This window comes from Colius striatus, chromosome 2 (assembly GCF_028858725.1).
Source record: "Colius striatus isolate bColStr4 chromosome 2, bColStr4.1.hap1, whole genome shotgun sequence".
NCBI classification, from domain to species: Eukaryota; Metazoa; Chordata; class Aves; order Coliiformes; family Coliidae; genus Colius; species Colius striatus.
The window spans coordinates 92,548,353-92,572,233 of record NC_084760.1 but is presented as its reverse complement, the minus strand read 5'-3'; the positions used below and the strand labels follow the sequence as shown (position 1 = coordinate 92,572,233).

The window sequence follows — 23,881 nt, the reverse complement described above, 5'->3', positions numbered from 1 at the left end:
GGGGGGACGGGCTGTGGGGCGAGAGCGGCCGCGGCGCGCTGCCGCCTCAGGGCAGCGGGGCGCGGGGAGGGAGCGAGTCTCCTCAAGCGGCAATGGCGCTGCCCGCGCTGCGGTTGCCTTTAATAACGCCGCACGCATAGATAATATTTAAGGAGGGGGCGAAAATTCTCGGCTGGTAACGCCGGCTCCGTCCCCGGGAGCCCTTTCGCGCCTAGGCGCTCGGGGAACCCGAAGCTCCTTTGTCGCTCAGCGCCGTACCGAGACGAGCTGGCCTCCGCGAAGTTGAGCAGGTGAAGCCTCACCGGTTTCATGTTTACCCTCTCCGCTTCCCCAGCCGCCTTTAATGATGTTTGTACAAGTTTAGCAGTCTGTGATTTCTGTCTACCCTCCTCCGTTGTTGGGACAACCTGCCCAGAAGCCACTACAGATACCCGGGCAGGCCGGACAGTCAAATCCAACTTGCTTTCTTGTGACTAGAAACAGAAACGGTCTCTTAGAGCAGCTCTTTAAAAAACACTTTTCCAAAGGTAAGAGATGTGTGGTTGTAAGGACTGCCTGTCATTTGTCCAAAATTTAAATTTCTGTAAGCTGACTGAAGGAAGATTATTAACAACGCAAAATGCCTGTGCCAAGGACTCCCATTTTCTTTGGGTTTTTTGTGGTAAGATACTTTAAGAACTTCTTTGACAAGCTTCTCTGTTTGAGCTAAGCTCCATTTAATCTGTCGCTGCATCTATTTCTCATATAACATTGACTGTGGGCAGCTGAGTCACAAAGATTGCTTTATGTAGAAGCTGAATGACTACTTGCTTGGAATTTTAGTTGTCCATAAATCCATTCAAAATCATCTAAACCAATAATAGTCATAAACACAACAGAAAAAGCACAAAATAAATTATACCTTCTCCATTAGTGAAATATATCTCAAGGTTTATGATGTATCACTTAAAATTTAAAAGTAATAACGAATTTTCAAAGCTAGTATCTACTAGCTGCTAAAAGCCCTATGTGTAACTGCAAATGTAGGGGCAATACTACCCCTACTTCAAAATGTTTACAATCTCAGGCAATGGACAAAGCACAGATCTAGAAAAGATAACAGCTTCATGAATATTTTTTTCATACATGTGTTTTCCATCTGTGCATATTAGGATGTGAATCAGAAGTTAAAAAGGAAGCAAGTAGAAAAGTTTATTCATAGCTTTTCCCTCCTTAGTCACACAATAGTAATTTTGTAAACTTTGTGAGGACTGGTGCAGCATAAGAGGTAAAAGACATGTTTAGATTTCACCAAGGCATTTTGTCCTTGCAAAGGATGTTCACTTTTACTTTTTGCTCAGTGACTGCTACACAATAAACCAGGAAGTGCTTTTGAGTTACCAGTGCAGAAGCTGACTGCAAAATTGCCAGGGTCACTCACTCAACTGTATTCTAAACACTGTATGTAATGCTTCTGAAACTGTTCCCTTCTTGTCATAGTTCAAATATTAGCACTGTTATCCACTGCTGTGCTAAAGACCTTCTCGTCTGTGGGAAAGACCCAGCTAAAAGAATGAATGTGCCTGCTGATAAGAAAGGTTGCAATTGTCGACAGGAGCATTGGAGGAGAGAGCAGATCAGGAATTGAGGACACACAAGGATTTACAGCACTGCAAATTTACAGAGGTTTGTTAATGGTCACAAATTTGAGTAGGGTAATTAAATAGAAGATCCCAGATTGATAAACTTAACGTTCCACAGCAGCGAAACAAAGCTTAAACAACTGAGAAAAATAATAAACAGGAAAGCTTTGGAAAATTTAATTGCCCAAGTGTCCTAGAGTGCCATGTTTTGTCCTATTTAATCACTCAGTCTTTCTGGTTTAAGCAGTCCATATAACAAATGCAGACATATTAAGCCTTCAGCAAGCTAACAGTTTTTATATCTGACATTTTCCCTTCAGAAGACAGAGATCCCGCCGTGTCTCCAGCTGGCTCAAAGCTAAACCAAACATCTCAGAGTGCTCAGTTACGACTAAACCAAAGCTGGCAGTGAATCCTCATCCATCTAGGAAGGTGTGATCCAGCAAGCACAACTGCAAAGGTGGAGAGCAAATGGACAAGTGAGCTGGTCCAGTTAGGGTGGCAAGTAGTAAAGGAATGGAACTGGAGAGTATCAGAATAGTTCATGACTAGCAGAAATGTTGCTACCAAATACTCAAAGTTTACTAATGAACAAAATAAGAATCCATGACTGTAACTTGCCAGTTACTTTCTTAAAACCATCAGGAACTCCCAAGATATCAGGCAGTCCTCTCCTATCTGAGGACACATTTAACTATATCCTATATAATCTCATTTTCAAGAGGCTCTTGATGTTCAAAATTCCTTAGACAGTCTTTTTGGTTCCCACAATTAACTGTTAAAAGATCGCAGTTAAACTCTTCAGTACAGTCTTACTTTTTACATTAAGGAATCACATGAAGGCATCCTCATACTATTAATGAACTATTGTGATTAGTGTGCTATGCTGAGAGAGTGTTGGGGGATAGAAGATGTTAACATTTGTTTCTATCTGTTCTTTAATCTGAGAAATCTATGTTGTTACAAAGGAAATCTTTCTTCCTTCAGGGCTTCCACCTATTACATCCATTAGCCCTTGTTTAGAAAGTGCTTGTATACTGTGTTCACATTTAAATTGTTCCATGTGGAGAGCAAGCTTTGTTTGCAAACAGCTTTCCCCACCAAAAAAGTACCATTGTGGTATCTTCTTACACCATTTCCACCATGCTCACTAGATAACACAAATCTGGAACAAATCCCAAACTCTACTATGAAATAAAAACCAGTTTACAAAGCAAACTACTGTTTTTAGAAAGAGAAATTGAAAAGATGGACATTTTAAGCTATTTTAAGAAACTATCTCTTTCAACCTTGAGCTGTTCACTTTCAGCCCTTGCTACAAGTATTAAAAACGAGTACTGGCTGCAAATAAAATGATTTTTTGTGTAACTTTGTAAACTACATTTTAGTCTCACTAGTTTGATATTCTCCCTTGAACAGATGATACAATCACTAACAGCCACCAAAGCTGTAATTTTCAAGGCTGATACTCATCAACTCATGAAACTTGCATAGACGTTTAGTCAAAAGTGATTTAGTTTTACTCCAGGCTATTAACAACTTGTTACTATCTTGCAAAATGCATCCTTTTTTATTTAATAAGGGACAATAGAGTGTCAGAAGTTAACATTCCAGCTATTTTCTCTAAAGTATTAGTTCATCCTGTTTTCTACATTCTATCCATACCACTAAGGTATATTCCAATCTGAGAGCCCTCTGATACTGATGTCACTCTTCCTCCCCAGGAAGTGAAAAGGAAGTAGTGGTGTACCTTTGTTGTGGCATTTCTCAGAACTTGCTTGTAACCTTTCCCTCCAGCCCTTAAGTTTCAATTTTACTTTAAGTGGTGGCACGCAGAGGATCAGGATACACCTGCTAACTTGTAGCACGTGACACTTCCTTGGGGTGAAGGTTCCAAGTTGGCACCGTTCAAGGAGAACGTTTCATATAACAATAGGCTGCTGTTGTTCTTTCCAGCTCAGTTTACACACAGCCAGAGAGTCATCAACATAACCTCAAACGATTTGTATATTGTGGAGGGGGAGGGGAAGTTGCTTTCAGCTCCCAGAAGTTAATAAAGAAACCTGAGATGTACAAATAAAACTTTTGAATAAATGCAATTCACAGGTTTAGAGATGCTTAGAAGCATTCAACCCCAGCTATGTGGGAGTTGGACCGTTACATGAATTTGTCTTCATGAATGACATTAAATTAATCTGTATCAAATGATACACACTTATTATAGCCATCATGATGGCCCTTTAACTCAAAAAGGTTATATTTTAAAAGATAAAGTCAATGCTACTATTTTCAAACCAAACAGCTGATGTCTATCTTGAAGGAATCTGCAACAACAAAAAAACTTCTGAGCCATGCAAGAGTAATAATAGCAAATGCTCCTTTAACAGTGAAACCTTTCCCCAGGTAACCTTTTATCATTTCCTTCATACTTTTCTCCAGAAACAGGCTCAAACTACTGCACAAGTTTATTTGAAAATTAAACATCTGCCAACAGTCAGGCTTTTGCAATGTTACTTCTGATATGAGCAAATACATTTTAGAAGTAAAAACTGTAGCTGAAGTTTTGGGGAAAATGTCTGTTTTCCCATTTTTACCTAACATTTGACCAGATTTTGATTTGTTTGGTGATTTAAATACAACCCCTTTGTTATGCTGACAGCAGTACAAAATGTAAGAGAAATTTGCACTTTAACTCCTTGTAATACTACCAAGATTTTGGAACAGCTACAAATGTAGCGTTTGCATTTTCAGTGCCATACCAAGTTGAACGCAGCGTTCCCACCTCGTCATCAAAAAAAAAAAAAAGAAAACGTAAGTCAAATGATAAAGCTACATAGTTTAGTACATGAAAACAAAACCAAGGACAATGGTATTTGTATAAAGTTCCAAAAATATACAGATTGGGGGAAAAAAAAAATCACTGTGCACAACTCTGAGGTTGTTAAAGTGACCAGAGAGACTGAACAGTGCAAGACATGCTTTTCCAGTTAGTTACAAGCTCAAAACAGAAGTGCAAAAGAAATTAAAGCTTTGTCTGAAGTGATTTACCTTTCAGGATAAGGAAAGCTTAGAACATTGTCACCAGCGTTACAGAGAAATTTCCACCCCACCCCCAACACATACATACAAAATAAAGTTTTTCCCATCATACATCATATTTTGATGTCCCCCTCATTGTAGGGACAATTTGTCTGACACCAATCAGGTGTTGGCCGATGAATCAAGCAATGCACAGGCAGCTTCTCAGTTCACCAGCTTTGGCTAACATCACCTGCAGTCTACAGGCAGAGAGAGTGGCAGGTACATGGCCTGGGTTCCAGCTTTCTGGCAGCTGGCTTCACGGGCCCACCTCACTATAAGAAAGCAGTTGGGCCCAAAGCAGACACCGTTATGGCCGAGGAACAAAGACATTGCTTTATAGGTCTTTTTATAGAGTTCAGACCAATTTCAGGCAAGTGCTTTTGCAGGCTAAGCTGTACATGCATCTATCCATGCAAATGTAGAATATGGCTCCCAAGACCTAGAACCAGGGGGTGTGCATGGGAAGACTGGATAGAAGGCCCTTCCTTATAAGTTTACAAAAATATATAGCCAATGCTGTAGCTTAAGAAGTCAGTGTTACTGATTACAGAGATTCCTGAAAAGCATTAACTACTTTTCAGACATTCCAGACAAGGTCACTTGTAACAAAAAAGGTCAAGTTCTCCAAAACAAGATTTTGAAAGGGGATCTTTCTTTCAAGTGAACAGGACATCTGTTTTTACGCTTAGCTTTTTAGTTCAGTTAAGACTGAATTTATTTAAGATGTTATGTGAACATATGCATAAACACAAATAAGTTTACTTTAAAACACATCTGCACAGAGAAAAAAAAAAATTAACCTTTCCAAACATAACAGAACAGGTCTGGTTAGTATGTAACTATTGCAAATCTTAACGATTCTGTGCATTAGGCCCACCCATACAGAAAGCAGGGGAAAAGTCTTAATGAAGGAAAATTACTGTTCAAGTCTAAGTGGTGTTTTGAAGAGACAGCAGCCTAAGTATCCAAACAAGTAGACCTGCTTGGGCCACTAAAGCAGTGTATCCTCCTGAAGGTGGCATTGACTCCCAAGTTATTTCCTGCTTCGAAGGCGCTTAGATTTCCTAGGACTGTCTGTGGATTCAACCGCCTTCCTCCGTTTTCTAGGAGATTGTTCATTTGAGCCAGAACCCGAAGAAGTTCCTACTGTACTCTCCATCACCTCTCGCAGCTTGCGTTCAAGCTCAGCCAATCGGGCATTCTGTTCACCTATGATTTGGGTTTGCTCAAGCAGTTTCTGATCTTGATCTTGGAGTTGTTTCTGTTGCTCTTGCACTTTGACACGAAGCTCGGAGATTTCCCGCTTCAGGGCCGTCACACCCGAGCCATTCGCTTTTACTTGCTGCTGGAGTTTGGTAACCTCCTGTCTTGAAGGGTTCTGCTTGGAGAACAGCTGCATTGTCGTCAGTGCTGCTGAAGGCCCTGGAACTTCAGAGAAAACTGTGATTAATATTCTTCAGCTTTAAGACAAAGGTAGAAATAGTGTCCCAGTTTTCTTATTTTGCTTATCCCTGCTCTCCTAACATGAATCTGAATGCAAGTTATGTGAACATGTAAACAGATTTAGTCAGTGTCTAACAGGCATGTGTGATATCTCTGAGAACAAGTAATTTAATTTAAAATACTTGATTTTCAGTAATATGGAAAACAGCTCATCATTCATTCTCTGTATCTAAGGCCCTCTCATTTTGCTGTATCAAAAATTACACAGACATACTATGCTGTTGCCTAAACTTAGTATCACAGATATTAAGTCAAATACCCACAACATGCCTACAAATTAGTTCCTACAGAACAGTTCGAATAAATAAATGTATTTCAACAGTGCAGTACAATAGCTGTCTACAACTAAGATAGCAGAAAAGTCCTAAATTTTGTGGTTTGAGGCTTAACAAGGTATTTCACTTTGACTTCCATTTCAGAATACAGGAATTTATTTTCCATGTTTCTTTAGACTCACTCTTCCTAAGTACTAAAACCATTCTGGAATTTTAGCTTGGTTTTAACAAAGTTCCTCTAAATTAAGCAGACTAACAGATAATGTATAATTTCTTTATTGTATCTGTTGCTTTTTCCATCATTTTACTCTTCTTGCAATGCCGTGCAAGTAAGATGCAATTTTTAAGCACTGCAGAGAGAGAACAGTCCTCCTCCTTCTTTTTTTTCCCCTTTAAGATGCCAACACAGCTCCAGTTATGTGACACTAAAAGGCTGCCATTAGATAGGTTATGCTCCTCCCTCAACACAAGATAGGTGGTTTTATGCCACATAAAGCCTTGGCCTTGAAAAGCCAGTTGACACCAATTATGGGTTTGGGCAATACTTCAATACTCAATGGAACTGAGGTCTAATTAACAGGATGTAATTAAGGGATGGTATTCACACTTAAGGCAAAAAGGATGGAGAGGACATACCAGAAACAAGCAGCTCCCACAGTCAGGCCTATCAGTTCTATTTTTTTTTTCATTTGCACTAAGTTATCCTCTCAAGGGGTTAATTTCACAGTTCCTCAGAAGCATGCTGATGTTCAGCACAGTGAAAACACTGCGCTTCTGTAAACCTTTTCCTTTTGGCCATTATATGAGGCAACTGCCTTAGACTTTGGTTCACAAAAGTCCTGGAAAGTCTGAGTATATGAAGGACCAGTTTGACAGCTTCTTTACAGACTGTTACTTTAAGTGCCTTTCCACTATTATCGTATTTTGCTTGGTAGTGTTCACATTGGTGCCTCAGGACAGTGAAAAAAAAAAGCACATGCAAGTACGTTCTAGTTCTAGAGCACTACAACAGCTTAGGGCAATTCATTTGCTGACCATCCTAAAAATAAAAGGCATCGAGGTGTCATCTCATGTGCCACATTTCAAGCAAGTGCAGTGATAAAGTCTCACTCATTGGTGGCACAAAAGCATTTGCATTTGCTTAATGAATACACACTGTAACATATTGTTACAGTGTAACATACATAACTGTAACATACATTCAAGTGTTTGTTCTTTTGGTAGTACAAAGACTCCTTAAATTTCAAAGCAAATGAATTTCAGTTAGCATTCCTAAGAAATAAGTATCAATATTTATGTAATAAAGCTCACAGTTCAGGGAAGGAGCTTTAAAAAGATACAGTGCTGTAAATTTTTACAGGAAAAAAAAACCTCAAGAAAACTTTACATTGGAATTAATACCTGGGGCAGTTCCTATCAGACGTCCCGATACATCTGACCCAGGCATCTTTCTTTTCAGTATTGGAACAATCTTCTCATCAAAATATTCCATAGCCATGGAGGAAATGTCCCTTAGTTCTTGAAGAACTTCATGAGCTCTCTGAGGAGCTCTTGTAGAGTTTACATACCTTAGCACACGATAAATCTCATCTATTACCTAAAACATTTAAGAAGAATTAGGATTTTCTGATAAAGGCAAGATTATTTCAGATCATTCGAGAAGTGCTGGCATATTCAGGGGCTTTTCACTACATAACGATTGCATACCCCTGCGTGCTCTAGTTCTAGCTCATCTATTTTAAGTGCTGTTCATGATATGTATCAGAGAAGCTATTCACTTGATCTATTACAACTCTCTTTAAACTCACAAAATTGTGTGAAATTTTGTTTTACTATACCCATACTTGAATTCTACATTATATAATCTATACTCAGCACAGCACAATCATTTCTTTTTGGAGAATCTGAAGCAACATACTGTAAGCCACACTGCAGAGCAGTCACTCCCCCAGCCAGTTATGAGGCATATGAAACAGCACAAGTTATCCTTATGTCAGTGCAAAGAGCTGAAGTATTTACTTGAGCTCACTTGCATACACTCAAAATACCACAAATTCAGATGAAGTCCAAAATATATCAATTAATAAAACATCCATGCACTACTGACAGAGAACATAAGCACCCTCTTAACAGGTTTGATAAACGAGCCTTTTGGTTAAGAGAGATAAAAGGTGTCACGCTAATCTATGGATTACAGTCTGAGGCAGATCAAGATAGGAGTGCTGGCTTACCAAAACTACTGACATGGGTATTTTGCAGAGGATTAAGAATGGTTGAAGCGTATGCTAAAGAACACAGATTTTAAGGACTCACAGGTAAGCCAATACAGTTGCATCCCTTGTTATCATAAAGGAAGCTTAGCCTAAAAAGTTGCAAAAGCTAGATGAGACTGAAGCATCTCATCATGCACTAGGCTTACAAGAGACTTCCCTAATTTCACCCACATTATAACCTGTTAGCAACAACATCTTCAAAGCATTCTCCTGCCATCCTCAGTATAAAATCTTGCAGCAGCCAGTGCTTTGCTATTGCCAGGAACCCTCACACTGCACGATGAACCTCAAATCAGGACTGTCGTGTTCTGACACAACTTCACTTCCTGACAATACTGTGGCAGCTTCCTTCAAACAAGATTTCCTGAGGAGAGCACGGCAGGTGCGGAGGGAACCACACACTGTTAAGTGAATGTCTTCAATCTGCTTGACCAAAAACCAATTTTCTGGTGAACTGGTGACTGTCCTGAGAGAACAGCGGTGCTGCCAAGCTTGTACACTAAGTAAATAATTTAGAAAACTTTATGGCTCTTATATCAGAATACAAACAAGATAATTACGCCTCATTGCCCACAAGGAAAATGGCTGGCAAGCTCACTTGCCCAACTCCTGCACACCCCAGGCCTAGATTGAGTATTGTCTTTCTTTCTACTCTTCTAAGTATTCCATTTACTATGTGACTATCAAGTATGTAAGCTTGACTTTGTTATATTTTTAAAAATACATAGTATATAAAAAGCTAAGTAAGCATCATTAACCTATAATGATTTAGCTTAAAATGAATTAAAAATCAAGTTAACAAGATTGTACAGAAATCAAGTTACCTCTTCAAGATAAAGACACGTTTCATGCCAACAGCCTATCCTACTGTACTTAATATAAAAATGCCTGCCATGCTTCACCTGCATCCAACAACCAACTTCTGCACTCATCCCCCAGTTATCTGCCCATGAAAAATTCCAAACACATCCAAACTTAATACGGAAAGATCAATGAATAGAGCATTAGGCTAATATTTACAGATCTTGTTTCAACCCCAAGCTGCACCAATCTTCCTCAGATCATGACTTTGTCAATTCTCCTAGGCACTTCTGCTCTCATAGATTATACAACAACGCTATCTCCAATGTACATCTTGCTTGTATAATTTATATTTTATGTTCTGAAATATTCTGAAACACCAGAATTGTTTAGCAATATTTAACACACTTCATCTACATTTAAGACTAATTTCACCTACTCTACAAAAACACCCTATCCACTGTGATACTGAACAGTGTTTCTACATGCTAAATATCTTAATTAAACGTACTCAAATCCTTAAGAAAGGTGCCTAAAATCTTTCCAATTGACTGAGCACTTAGTGTTATACATAGTCTAAGCTACCAGACCTTCTGATGACCTGCCCCCCAGTTCATTATTTGTACTATTAAAGTTATGAATTAAACCCTACATATCATGCATTTCTTGTGAAAGGTTGGATAGGATGTATATGCCACAAGTCAAACATCAGAATTAAGACAAAATCTAAGGGAAATTGCTAACCAAGTTTAAAGTAATTAATATTCAGATACAGTCTGGTTCATTCATTTCAGACTGCCTGTTATAGCAGAGTATTGGCTTTTGTATTTGTTTGCAAGTATCCAAAACACAGTTTCTGTGTATATATATATACACACACACATACACAGACATTATATTGATTTGTCCCAGCTGAAGTTACACAATCACATTGTTTAAATATGATATACATTCACATACTGTAGTCCGCATTTTACCTTTCCAGGTATGAAGCAACAGAGATTGGAATCCACATACTTCATGAAAGTCATATTTAACAGAGACAGTCTTGTTTCTACAGCAGCAAGGATGTCTGCATGACGAGCTAATGAATGGTTTCTCCTTTCTGACTCCCGTCTAGAAGACAAACCATTACAGTTTCACAATGAGTGAACAAAATGATGCTGTAAAATTGCTCAAGTTAATTTCACCTTTAAAACCCTTTGAGGTTTAAAAACATAACCGCTAACATTAGTTCTGTCTTTATAGAAAAAAAAACCTGACACGGATTGAGAACCAGCTAGCAATAGCATACTACACTTTTAGACAAAGCTTGTTGTCTAAATAATTACTACATCTAATGTGATCCATAAACGCTCTGTGTAATTGCAGACAATTTAAAAACAAGCTTTCAGTGCGAACTAGCAGTAGACACTGAGTCCACTCATATCTCCTCATATTCCTCCAGCTAGCACTTCATTGCAATCGACAAAAATATATTATTAGTGCTTGAGACAATTTTTAGGTTAAGATATAAGCTCTTTTGACAAAGAAACTCTACAGTAAGTAGCATTTATTTTCTTCACTTTGAGTGTGAAATCTGATAAGACACAGTAGCAGCTGCACATATTCACTGCAAAGAGGAAAAAAAGACATTCCTTTAGTGAGAAACTAGCTCCCAGTAAAGATCACATGTCAAATCTCCCCTCCCTTCCCCCTGCTTAATCCTTGACGCTGAAAAACTTTGCTTTTTTTTTTTTTTAAGCAGTCATAGATAAATCATCAGTGAAGGCAGTGCAGTCAATCTTGAAAAGGAGTGGCATTAATTCATTGCTAGGAGTTCTTGCTTGATTTGGCAGAAAAGAAACTCTTCTCTGTTTAAAATACCAGGGACATTTTCCAGTACTCCATTTCATAGTATATGACATCTTACATTAATCCATATCATTATTCTGTAATTAGATTTTAGGGTCAAAGTGCTTTGGGAAAAAAAACTAAAACAAATGTGACCCCAATTTTCACAATATATAAGTGGAATTAGACAGCAAGAAATACTTTAAAGCAGAATATTGAAAAGGTATCTAGCATGTTTAAATTTAAATGCAGTTGTAACTGGTACATACCTTGGAAGCTGAGCTTTAACTTGTTTTTGACACAAGTTGTGGTATCTTTCCACTTTCAGAAATCCCTGATTTAACATTCGCTGGCAAACCAAGTCCATTCGCTTACAAACCTGTATTTAAGTAAAAAGAAAAGCTTAAGGTTCAATTACAGCCACAAGCCACTTTTACTATTATCTTATTCATACTTGCTGGATAATAAAAGTTTGTCTTAATTGTTTTTTATGCCATTTCAAGAAGCTGAACTTAAGGCATCACCATCTATAACAATGATCACGATACTCCAAAAAGGTGCAGCTATATTCCACACAGCTCACAAATTAATCTCCTGATATTGCCTAACAAGAGACAGTAGGCTGAATTTCCTCTGATGTTAATGGAAATTGCAAATGCATGTGCCAGCTTTTAAGTTGGTCTCCAGAGTGATTCTGGTAGATAATATTTTGCGGTCTCAAAAAGGAAGCCTTTAAAGACAAAAATAATCATGATGGTTTTGTTTTAACATCTAAGATTTATGTTTTTGAAGACAGTTACAATTAAGTTAAAAAACCTGTACAATACAGTGCACGTAAAACAAGATTCCTTTTTGTATTATAAAGTATTTTCTTCTCTGTTTAACAGATTCCTTTATTTGCTCTATCAGATACCAACAGCTTCAATTTTTTCTACAGATTTAGGGAGAAAGGACACTAATAGCGGCAGAGATTGCTCAATTTAAACCTTCACAAAGTAATCAGTTACAAGACAGAGCCAACTGGTACAAAAGTTTAAAGCCATTGCAATTCAGTTCTGAAGATGCAAGAGCTTAGTGAGCCAAATCTCCTTTGAAATTGTTTTGGGGCTTTTTTGGACTAAAGTGCACAACTCTCACTGTGACTCTGCTTTGAAATGGATTAGCTCCATACACATTTCATACACATTCCTCATTTCATAATTTTAAAGTAACCCCAGAAGGAAGACCATCAATTGTCCCACAAAAAAACCCCCTGTAATTGTTTTCTATGGAAAGCACCACTTGAGAAGTTATACTGCTTTCTGTGAGTCTTCCTCTAGCCACAGCTACTTCTATAAGAACAGAACTATTTTCAAACAGATCTGTATTAACAGACCACTAAGCAATTGCTGTCAATCTGTCTGATCTTCCTTGTTTAACAGTTAAAGTAGAAGTACAAGCTAACTGCAGAGGTACAGTCCAGTACACTCTTTCCTGTATTTAGTGTGTCATCTAAATCATGTCCAGTGTATAAAAAATAATGCTGGCCCTACAAGAAGGAGGAAATAATCACATTTCTTCTAAGAGAGAAGCTGCATTAGGGATGCTGTGATCTGATACCATTTTTTGAGTACAAGACAGCTTACTTGGAGTTCAAATGCTACCAAACCCCTGAACTAGGAACTTGTACCTTCACAAGGGATGTGTTAGCTATGCAATTATTCATCACACAGAAACACACATGATGAACTACAAACCCAGAGGAAGCCCAGGAACAGCTCCTTTAACCATGCACATACTGGCACCTGGTGGCAGCCAGGACCTGCCAGCGTGCTGAAGCCCTCACACATCCCAGAAAGTCCCAACAGGTAACACCAACTGCACTAGACTTTTAAACACTGAATATTTTTTATCTTATTGATTTACTTAAACTATATAGCATGAGAAATTACTTGCTCAAATTTCTGGATGTTAGCTGTATTTGTGACAATAATCAGCCTAGAACCCAAACACCAAACAGATGGCAGGTACCATCAGAAACCAAGTGATTGTCTGCAACTTATTTTAACAATCACCTTTTAATTCTCATCTGGTTCTTGATGTCACCATTTAAACTATAGGGTACCTGTATTTATAGGAACAATATACCTCTTTTAGACTGCATAGTCAATAGTCATATGCAAAGCAGCACTGCTCATTAGTCCAAGATGGTTTGATACTGGTTATTCAGCAGACCATAGGAAAGTAAACAGTTAAATTTGCTCCTATTTGTATTTGGAGATCTTTATGAATATTCTCTTATTCTAACTATAAAGATGAAAGAGCTCAAGTTTCCTCAAATGTCAAATCCAACCAGACACTGCATACAAATGTCAGGGTTAGAATATTCCAAGTCCAGGTGAAAAGCAGAAGGAGCAAGCTGTTGCTTTGTAGCGTGTTGAGTTTTATCAGATAACAGTTTCTATGAAATAACTAATTTTCCACTTCATTTGTAAACAAACTAAACTGACACTATCTACCAGGTGCCTACTACCAGCTTCCCTGTCCTCAAGATGGCCTTATTTCTTCCAAGCTTCACTAACAGATAACCAACGTCAAAACAGAGATTAAAATATCCTGGAGTATTTAAATTCAATATATGTCTTTTTCTTAGAGGCTACACAGACACCATCTTTTATGATGCTTTTCCAGGCTAAAGTAAAAACAAGTGACAAAATGTTGATGACTTCAGCAAGAAGCTTTAAAATAGAAATGTCTGTAAATACAGATTTACTGAAACTGTAGGAAGATGAAAGCCGTGCTGCCCCAAAAGCTATCGGTCCTTATCTGTGCTGTGCAGAAAATAAGCACAACTTGGCTGCCGAATCTAAGACACTTCTGACATATGTCAGAATCCAAGATCCTTCTCCTTAGAGAGTGTTCATGGAAGGATGTTCTGGGTTGTTTGGTTCTAATCATGCTTGCTGTAGTTAACAGCCTGAATAGAAATGCATTTCCAAGCTCAGACGTGCAAGTTAAAAGGAACTGGAACATAAGAATTTCAGGTAAAAATTCCATACCAGCTTCATGTTCTGGACAAGCTGCAGCCTAGATTTATGCCGGTATGGAACATTATAGCTTCAGACATAAGGATCTTTTGTGTTTTCTGTTTTTCTCTTATGATGACATATCAGAGGATGTAGATGAAATAAGTATGCAAAAGGGCTCGAAAGCAAAATACTGCTGCTTTTCCTCTCACTCACTTTATCTGAACATAGGTTTGAGAACTCAAGATTTGCACTGAAGTTTAATTTCAGGCAAGACTGCATTCTCAATGCCTATTGTTTAGTCTCCAGTACTTTAGATCTACTTCACTGCTTAACCAGTAGGTGCTTCACTTATGCTTTGAAATGCAGTAACACCAGGAATAGTGTACGCAGGAAAGCAAGTGCTTCTTTGGTAATGAGGAGCTCATTGCTGCCTGATGACAACTGTAGCAAGCAGAAACCATTCTTCACCTTGTCCTTTGGCAACAGAAAGACACATAGAGATCTTCAGCCTTAGATTATGCTCCACATTATGCTCTATATAAGCAATACAAGTTCCTATTTCTATTTTAATCTGGAAACTTGCTGATCTGTGTTGTCCCACCAAGCTGAGTCTTTAGACTGTCTTCCTGTACAGAGTCTAGACCCAATACGAGTTCAACTCAAAGACTCTATTTATTTATTTTTAAAAATCAGTGAGCCAAGGTGATCCAGAAAAGAAAGACCTTAGGACATCCATTTCCTTCAACGCTGGGATACAGAGAATGCAAAGTGATCAGTTTAGGGAATCCACATTTCATGCCTATACATGTGTGATCAAACTTTGTTTAGATTGACTGATGTCTTCCTACCTTCCTCGAGATGCTTTACTCCACGGGCATGCATATTCCAAGGGGTTAATGAGGCTGCTTTTGGACACATTTTTAATATGCATGAAACCTAAACAATTTGTTCTCTGTCATTCAATTAATGGGATCCTGCAATGTACCTTTAGCAGAATACTACTTATTATAAGAGATATCCATTCATCTTTGATAAGCAGCTCAAGTCAGTTCTCCTAGAGGAGAGAAATTTACTGCTTGTGCAAGACAGATCTCTGAACAGGAATATGCAAGTGTCTCCCAAGGCTACTTGTAGCCTTTAAAAATCTGAAAGTGAGGAAATTGCATTATTAATTTATCCTCAGCATTTTGAAGGTTACCTTAATTCTCCATCAACAGCATCCGGAGTTATACAAAACATCCAGTCTTCTCTCAGTGAATTGTCAAAAGAACACATTTAGTTCTGAATGACCATCCTAGCTGATCAAGTTTATGTGGTTATGAGCTACACTTTTGACTATGTCAAACCAGAAGGCTTTGATTCTTTAAATTGCTGACAGTTAACAAACGGTACTTTCTTCTCAGAAGAATGTTCATTGTGCCCTCTCACATTCTGAAAGGAACAGTAAGGAATTTGACGGAGATTTAAGTTTCTTGGCTGCCACTGGCTCAAAAATTAAAAACAGGGAAAGGCCAACTGATTAATATCCTTCGTTTTCTGTCTAGTATTCTTTCCATGTGTGTATCAAAGTTGGTATTTATCCAGACCACTTTTGCATATTTCTGAAACTTCTGAAAGGGGCACCCTTCTTCTGGAAAAAGGAAACTTGCAGGTGCTATATAAAAAGGGATAAAAGTGTCACAATTTACTTCTTAAGTAGCACTGAGTTAAACAGCTGCTTTAGTCCTTACACCACCACCTTTCCTATTCTCAGCTTCATGCTGACAAAGCATCACTCACAAACATTCGCTCAGCCCTACAGAAAGAAAAAACCTTCCATTGACTTGTGACAGCTCCCACGGGTACTACCATTTAAAAAATGCAATGGGAAAGTTGCAGGAAAGTGCTGCATCTAGTGTTGCAGACCATGCCACCCTAAGCATACCCAGACAAGCAGATGTACTTCTCCCTCCATTCAGACCCCAAGTACTCAAAAGCAGATGTTCCAATTTGAAAAAACAGTTTTTACATCTTTTTCACAGATCTACTACCTACTCTCATGGAAGAAGCAAAAGTCTTTAGTGGACTGATAGCATGCTAGAAGTATTTAGGTACTGGTGTACTTGGTGTAATATGAATAAACCCCACATTTTCTGCTTGAAAAGCATTTAAAGTTACACATGCAGTTGAATTTCCTGCAGAAATATGCTTGCAGTCTTATCCAGTTTAGGCTAATAGAATTCTTAAAATAGAAACAGTATAGTACATACAAGTTTACTGAGGATTACATAAGCTAAGCATTAACTCCCTCACTACTATTCTATTTACAACCTCATAAGAAATTCAGTAAGATAGCAGCTTATCATATTATGTCATAATTTACTTCAGGCTCCTTCTGCAGGCAGTTAAAGACTGATATACACTGATTGCCTCACTGACAGCTGCACTTTTCTTTTGGCATTCTAAAGTTTGGAGGTAGAGGTAATACCTTTTATTAGATCTATCACTACGAATGGAGGAAGCTGCCAATCTTTCAGGCAGACGAGGGCTTTTTTTTACGACTTCTTTTTTGCCCCACATTTATTTCTAGATAGGGTAGAATCCTTGGAGCAGCAGGCTCACCCTGTCCTACACCTGCAGGCTTAAGCTCTATAGGCAAAAATAAATACACACATGAGACGCAATAGACTAGTCCCCCAGGACAAGCAGTCACGAGGGGAAATAAGCCTCCAGCAGCCCAGTAATTCATCACAGAGGACGAACGGAATGAAAGAAGTAAAGAGCCAGTACAAGACCTTTAGGAACGCTCGCACGGAGGCACACACCTACATGCCCGTACCCAAGGCTCGAAAGTGGCTAGGGAGAGGGGAGAAAGCCCCAGCCCAGCCCATCTCGCCCTGTCCCCGGCGAGGGCAGCAGCCCGGCGGGGGGCGGCCGGGGACGCCGACACCTCCCCACCTCCCGCCAGCACCGCTCCCCTCTCGGGGCCGGTTGGGTCTGGCCAGCTAGGCGAATCTCCCCCGGCGGGCCCGGGTCCCGGCCGCAGCAGGGCTCCCCGCTCGCCTCCCCTCCCCGGCCCCTACCAGGCGGAGCTGGCTCGTCTCATCGTAGGACAGGAAGCTGAGGATGTTCTCGATCGCCACGATGGGCAGCCCCATGAGCGTGTTGCTCTGAGGTGGAGGCTCCAAGGGCGCCAGAGCCTCGAGAGAGTCGGAGACCGTGGGCGGGGAGAGCCGCGCCGAGCCCATGGCGCCGCCTTCCCCGTCCGACAGGAGCCGCTCCTCCGGCGTCGCCATCTTCCACCTGGTCCTTCCTCCACGGAGGGAGGACTGTGACGCCACTTCCGCCCCCGTGGACAAGCGGGGCGGGGCGGGGCGGGGCGGGGCTTGGCTGTCGCTAGGCGACCCGGCTGCGACAGCGCCCCCTGCCGGGCCGCCATGGCCTATGCTCGGTGTAGCGCTGCCCCAGCTCCCGGAGCTCCAGAGCGGGGAGACCCTTCCGCCGCCTGAGGGCGGGCCCTGAGGCTTGGCTGAGGCAGCTCGGCAGCGCCCCAAACTCGCCGGGGCAGGATTAAAACAAACGTCTGGAAATAAAGCTGTCCTACTGCACATAGTGAAAGCTTGAGGCTCCCTGTCAGCAAACATGGTGGAGGATAAAAGCACAAGCAGGGCTTCGTAGGGTGTTGAGATGCAAAGGAAAACACCACCATGACTGGTTGGTTCCTTACGTGAGGTACTTAGATGCAGCTGCTGACCACAGCTCAAAACCACGCCCTACACCAGCAGCCCAACCTCACAGAACTGGGCTTTTGCATATTAGTCTTATATGTGTCACTACAAATCTACATTTTTCTTGAGAAAAAAAGAGAGTAGGCAGTTGAGGAGGCTATAGAAGCTCAAAGCTACACAGGCTGTTCTGAGCTGGAAGGGACTCACGGCGATCATTCAGGGCTGCTCCACATTCCACACAGGGCAACGTAATAGTTAAACCATATCTATATATAAACACTTCTTGAATGCTGACTGGCTTGAGGCCGTGATCCCTTCCCTGGGGAGCCAGTTTCCATACCAGACCACCCTCTCCTTGAGAAGCAGTTCCCTAATATTCAACCTGGACTTCCCCTGAGGCGGCTTTACACGGTCCTCTCACCCTCTATGGAAGGACATCAGAAAGGAGAGATCAGCTCCTCCCTCTCCATGCCCCTTCCTACGGAAACTGTGAGAAGGACTTCCAAAAGTCACTGCTGCTGTTGCTTAGGAGTATGGCCGTGCTCCCTCTGCGCAGCGGCCCCCAGGAAAATACAGTTGAATTACAGTGAGGCAGCTACAGGATGAAAAAAATACCTCTGTAAGTTGTAAATGAGGTTCAACTACATACTTCTTACAAATGTAATCCACGCTTTTCTATTTTAAGTATGGACAGGTGAGTGCGAGGGGGGCCCCAGCATCAGGGATGAACAGCGGGTGTGCAGGTCTGCTGTTAGCCTTTGGGGATCAGAACCTGCTGGCAAAAAAACTATGTCTGTCTAATTCTGCTGCTTGGAATTAGATGTCATTGAGGAGGTGAAACACCCAAAATAAACCAAACTCTGCTCCTTTATTTGCCTTTATTCCTGTATATTAGGCAGACTTCTTGGATGTAGTAGCTGGGACAGCAAATGGATGTTACCAAGGACTATTTCTAGAATATTCCCTGATGCTTCTGAGTATGGTCATGGGCACACCATAGCTTCACAATTTTAGCCTGAAAAAACTTGGCTCCACCATTGACAAGTATTGTGCCAGTCCCCTCAGCCTTTACCTGCTGCTATATTTTTCACATCAGTAGCATTACACGTGTGCACTTGATTGGGGAAATGCTGCTGCTGAAGACTGATTTGCTGAAGAGAATCACTGGGCAAATGCCAGAAATGATGGCAGCAAGGTGTATGGGAAAAGCCATAAAATGTTTGGGGTGAATGGGACCATTTGTTGCAGCACCTGCAGCAAGGTAGTGCAGTTTAAAATGTTACAGGACTAAAGCATTAGCCGCCTGCAGCATCCCAGTACATTTTTTTTTCAGCCATACTTCTCTTTGAAGGTTTACTTTAACCCATTTATTTCATGTGCAGCTTCTCCCTTGCTTGGGAAACCCACTTGCAACCTCTTTCTTAAGAGTTAAAAAGTCCAACTGAAAATGAATTAGCTTGGGATCAGGGCAGATGCAAGGGTAAGCCTTTATGTGTGTCATCCCAATGATGCTCCAAAAATGTGCACTGAAATTAATATTTCCTTTTTGAGAGCAGAACACTGTGTGCCTTGTACGGATTTGAAAGTGTTTTGCTCCCCCCAGCCTTCAACTCATCAATGCTGCTGTAAAATGATCTAGCTATCCTGGAATAAGGGGTTTATTCTTGTGCATGATTTTAGGACCTGATCTCCTTTCACATGCACACTCAGCTGTTTAAAACACACTCAGGAGAATTCTTTTTAAACTTGTGACTTGGCACATGAAGTTTGAGCTGGCAGTCCATCAATACTTTAAAAGCAAGTGGGTTTCTGCATCCTATCTAAGCATTTATAATTCAAGATAGTTTCAAGAATACTTTTTTAATTGTATAATTTGAACCAGTTTTTAAGGTACAGCTTTTTGTTTAATAAATAGGTTTGTTTATTGTATTGCTGACTAGACTATGTTAATAATATGCACTATATATATTTTGTATTATTAACCACAACTGTATAAATAGCTTTATAGTTAATAAGTCTGCTTCAGTAAGTAGGCTAAATCTGCCGCCTTCCAGGTTCTGATTCACATTTTTCTCTGAGGTATCACGTGCCATTTTTCTGAGCCTGCATCACTTTGCATTAATTTGCAGAAACGCAGTCTGCACGCACTTACACAAAATCCCCATCACAGATTCTCTAGAGGCTTAACTTCTCAGTTGCTATGGGACGGTGCGCAGCCAGACAACTTGATAAGAAATACCTCCTGAAAGGGATGAAATAAAGTTATGCAAAGTTTATTGCATTGTCAAGTAGCATGCAAACATGTCAATTTTTTACAACTCATGCAGGATATATACCTCATTTGCCTGATTTGGGTTAGCACTCATTTAGATTTCTGCACTGCTTGTAAGATCTAAAAAAAACTGAAATAGCCTTAGTTTCAATTATACCATTATGACGAGTGTAATTGGACTGGATTTTTTTGGAAACATCTCACCAGAAGAATGTTGGAGGAGATGTATTGTTTTGTCTCTTTTAAAGCAAAAGAAATATCATATTTTAATCTATTTTGGGTGAGGTGAAATGATGATGTCTCTGTACTTTAGCCTAGGAGTATGAGGTTTAAAAGGAAGACTGCTTGGGCCAAGATTATTTGGTTTATTTTCTTTGTAGTAATCTTAAAAAATAATAATGTCCCGTCTTTTTTAAAATCTCATTACTTGTCATAAAACTTGTCAACAAAATGCTTAGATTTTTCTATGCTGAACAGATTCAACCTCTCAGATTACTACAACCTTGTAAGACTGTATGCATATCACAGTCCCAGCTGATTTGAATGTGGTCTGTTGAGGACAGCAGAGAGGGTGAAATTTTACTCAAAGTTCATGGACTATGATGTTTGGGCTTTGTGTGGAAGCAAAGGACACCAAGAGCTGTGGTGAAGAGGAAGGATCCTGGCTCAAATACAAGGAAAATCGCAACCATCAAATGTGAGAAAGGAGAAGAAATTCAGAGGAGAGAAAGAGACTGAGAAGCAGAAGCTAACAAGCAGACATCTGGGAAGATAGTGGTGGGGGGATGGGGCAGCAGTGGCTAGAGGTGAAGGAAAGTGTGTAACTAGGTCAAGAACTGCTGTGTTAATGAGGAATGAAAGAGCAAAGAGGAGTAGCGTGCTCAAAAATTGAGGATAAGAGCAGAAGTTAGGTGGGAGGAGAACAGATTTGTTTTAATAAGTTAGTGTAATCAATAAAAAAATAGAAAATGCCTTCCCACATGGCACACTTGCTTCTCTGGGGTGGCAAGAGTTTGCTCACTTTATGGATATTAAGGATTTTTTTAAAGAGGTGCTAAATTGAAAGAAGTCTTGTATGTTCACATAGCTGTATTTTCATTCAGGCTGCTGGACACTGAGGCAGAGTAAGGTCTTGCTGCTTAAAGATCTTTTTTGAGAGGCATTAAAAATGGAATGGAAAAGAAAATCATATTTCTTTTGAAATAGTCTTAACAAATGTAGACAGGAGTGTTAATTTGCACAGATTCATGTTTTGCAGCTGAAAATTTTGACCCACTTATAAGTATCTTAATAATTATTGTCATGTGGGATCAGCTTCAGATATGAATGTAATCCCAGTTTAATTAAATTAATATCAATATTTCAATGGGTCCTTGGGCACAGTAGTGCTATATGTTGCAAAAAAAGCTAGTCAAGAAACCACCTCTAAAAGCTACATTTACCTCAGAATTTATTTGTAGTACTGTATATTAGGCATCTAATAGTAATCATAAGCTGAAGCTGAGAGGCAGAATGATGTGATACCCCCTGGGAATTGAGAGGTAGAAGCAAAAGGAAAACAGGTACGAGGTGAAAGAAAATACACCTTCTATAGATTTTTCTCGGCTTAAAATTATAAGGATGAGACAAATCTTGAATAGTTTTTGCAGGCTAGGCATGTTGCACAGTCAAGCTTTCATTATATATGGTAGTTTTGGTTTAAATTTCAAGAAAATATTTAACTAAAAGTGTTTTCAAATCCACAAGAAAGCTGGAGTTGGTAGACATGTAATCTATTCATTAGGTAAACAGAAGTACTTGGGAGATAACAAGGACAAGAGTTCAGACAAATAACCTTTCTATTTCCTTGGAGTCAAAATACTTTCCTTGATAAAGGACTGCAGATTCAGGTACTAGATAGCATGTTGTCTTGGTCAGGTCATGTATCCTCACACAGCTGTACTCAGAGGTAAGCTTGGTGAAAAAACACCTCTAAACAAAAAGGAGGTTTTAATTAGATTACACAACTTTTGCTAAATCTCTGTGTTATTTGCTTTTGGGATATTGAGAAATCCTGGGATGGAGAGTCAGTTTCCACCATTAGGAGGGTCTCAAGTTTGACGTAAGTTCTAAAGAATATCTTTGATTTTAGTATAGTACTGCATATTTGCATTATGATAAAGATAATTCAGCTAAGACAGCAGTAATATCTGTCTGGGGCTAAGTGAAACATCACTGACATGAGAAACTGCACCGATATTGTTGATGCCTCAGAAAAAAGACAGCTCCCAAAGTGTCGTCACTTTCAGACCGTGTACCTGTGTCTGCTGGGGTTATCTAAAGCATCATTTGATTTGCTGAGACACAGGACTACAGCTCTGTGTGAGCATGTGCAAAGAAAATACATAAAGTCAGCAGGAGAATACATTAACAAAGATGTAGTCTGCTCAGTTCTGCAGTCACTTTATGAAGAAGAAACGAGGGAGGGTCTGATCTTGAAATAATTTTGTATTTTCTGAACTCCTTCTGGTTTCATTTTCCCTTGGCTCCAGAGGGACTGCTAGTATGAGCTAAGGCTGGCTGCTTGGCAGCTGAGAAATAGGGACAAGGCAATAGTAAAATGGCAGTGTTAAATTTAACTCTCAACATTCTGTAAACATCCAGCTGTGATGAAGGTTCAGCATCACTGTGTGGCCTATCAGTATCTCGAGGTTTCTGGTAAGGAATGGGGTTTTAATCACAGAATTCCTATTTGCAAAAGCTGAACATATATGTGCTTAATGAGCTTATTTTTTTGTTCCTTCCCTGCTCTTCCTCACTGACCAACTTCCTTGTGGAGCTGGATGAGTGGCAAAAGGCAGATACGGCTTCCTCACATCACAGTAATTGCCTTAAACAGGCATTTTGCACAGAGAGTCTTCTGTCAAGGTCTGTGCTGAGATACATCGACAGGGATCCAGAGTGAGTCTAGTGAATATAATTTAGTTATTGAGAAGAATGGTAGCTGTGTATGATGCATGCAAAACACTAATTTGTGCCAGACACTTTTTGTTCAAATACACTGAGGACTAACCAAAGAGGAAGTTTATTCCTCCTCCCTTTAAGGCACCGTGCAGGCTTTCTTTAGTTGGCTGGTTCTTAAATTATCTCTGGGGGGGGGAAAAAAATCTGAATTTAAATTACATGGGAAAAGAGTTTTGAGTGAGGAAATTAGAGTTTTCTTCCAGCAAGTAACTTGAGAAGTTGGAGAAGCTTTAAGTTAAGCTTCATCTGATTCATCTGGAATAAATAAAAGACCTGTTTACGGTGAGTGATGCTTATCTGCAGTGGTGTTAACATCACTTTCTGCTTTTAAATTATCAGCTTAAGAGCAGAATAAATTGCAGGGAAAACGGTGCAAATTTATCAAGTAGCTTCTGCGTGCTGTGGGTTTCTGGGCGCTGCTGGCTTCATATAATTTTTAGTTGACTGAGTAATGTGAGTATGTACTTTGCACTGTGGGTGTCTCTCGCAACTGAGATAATGGG

General features: G+C 39.9%; 1 protein-coding gene and 1 long non-coding RNA gene across 2 annotated transcripts; one reads left to right on the top strand and one right to left on the bottom strand.

Moving 5' to 3' along the window:
* Window positions 1-86: 86 nt before the first annotated feature.
* On the top strand, window positions 87-3,002 carry LOC133624924 (uncharacterized). The gene is made up of 3 exons (XR_009818194.1): window positions 87-527; window positions 1,480-1,665; window positions 1,943-3,002. It is a non-coding gene; the product is annotated as an uncharacterized LOC133624924 (long non-coding RNA).
* A 1,436-nt stretch (window positions 3,003-4,438) lies between these two features.
* Window positions 4,439-17,689, bottom strand: FBXO28 (F-box protein 28). Its single transcript, XM_061991493.1, has 5 exons — window positions 17,459-17,689; window positions 11,658-11,767; window positions 10,533-10,671; window positions 7,883-8,078; window positions 4,439-6,131 (listed from the first exon to the last, which is right to left on the bottom strand). The coding sequence occupies exons 1-5, from the start codon at window positions 17,669-17,671 to the stop codon at window positions 5,737-5,739; spliced, it is 1,053 nt and encodes a 350-aa protein (XP_061847477.1). The 5' UTR covers window positions 17,672-17,689; the 3' UTR covers window positions 4,439-5,736.
* Window positions 17,690-23,881: the final 6,192 nt, after the last annotated feature.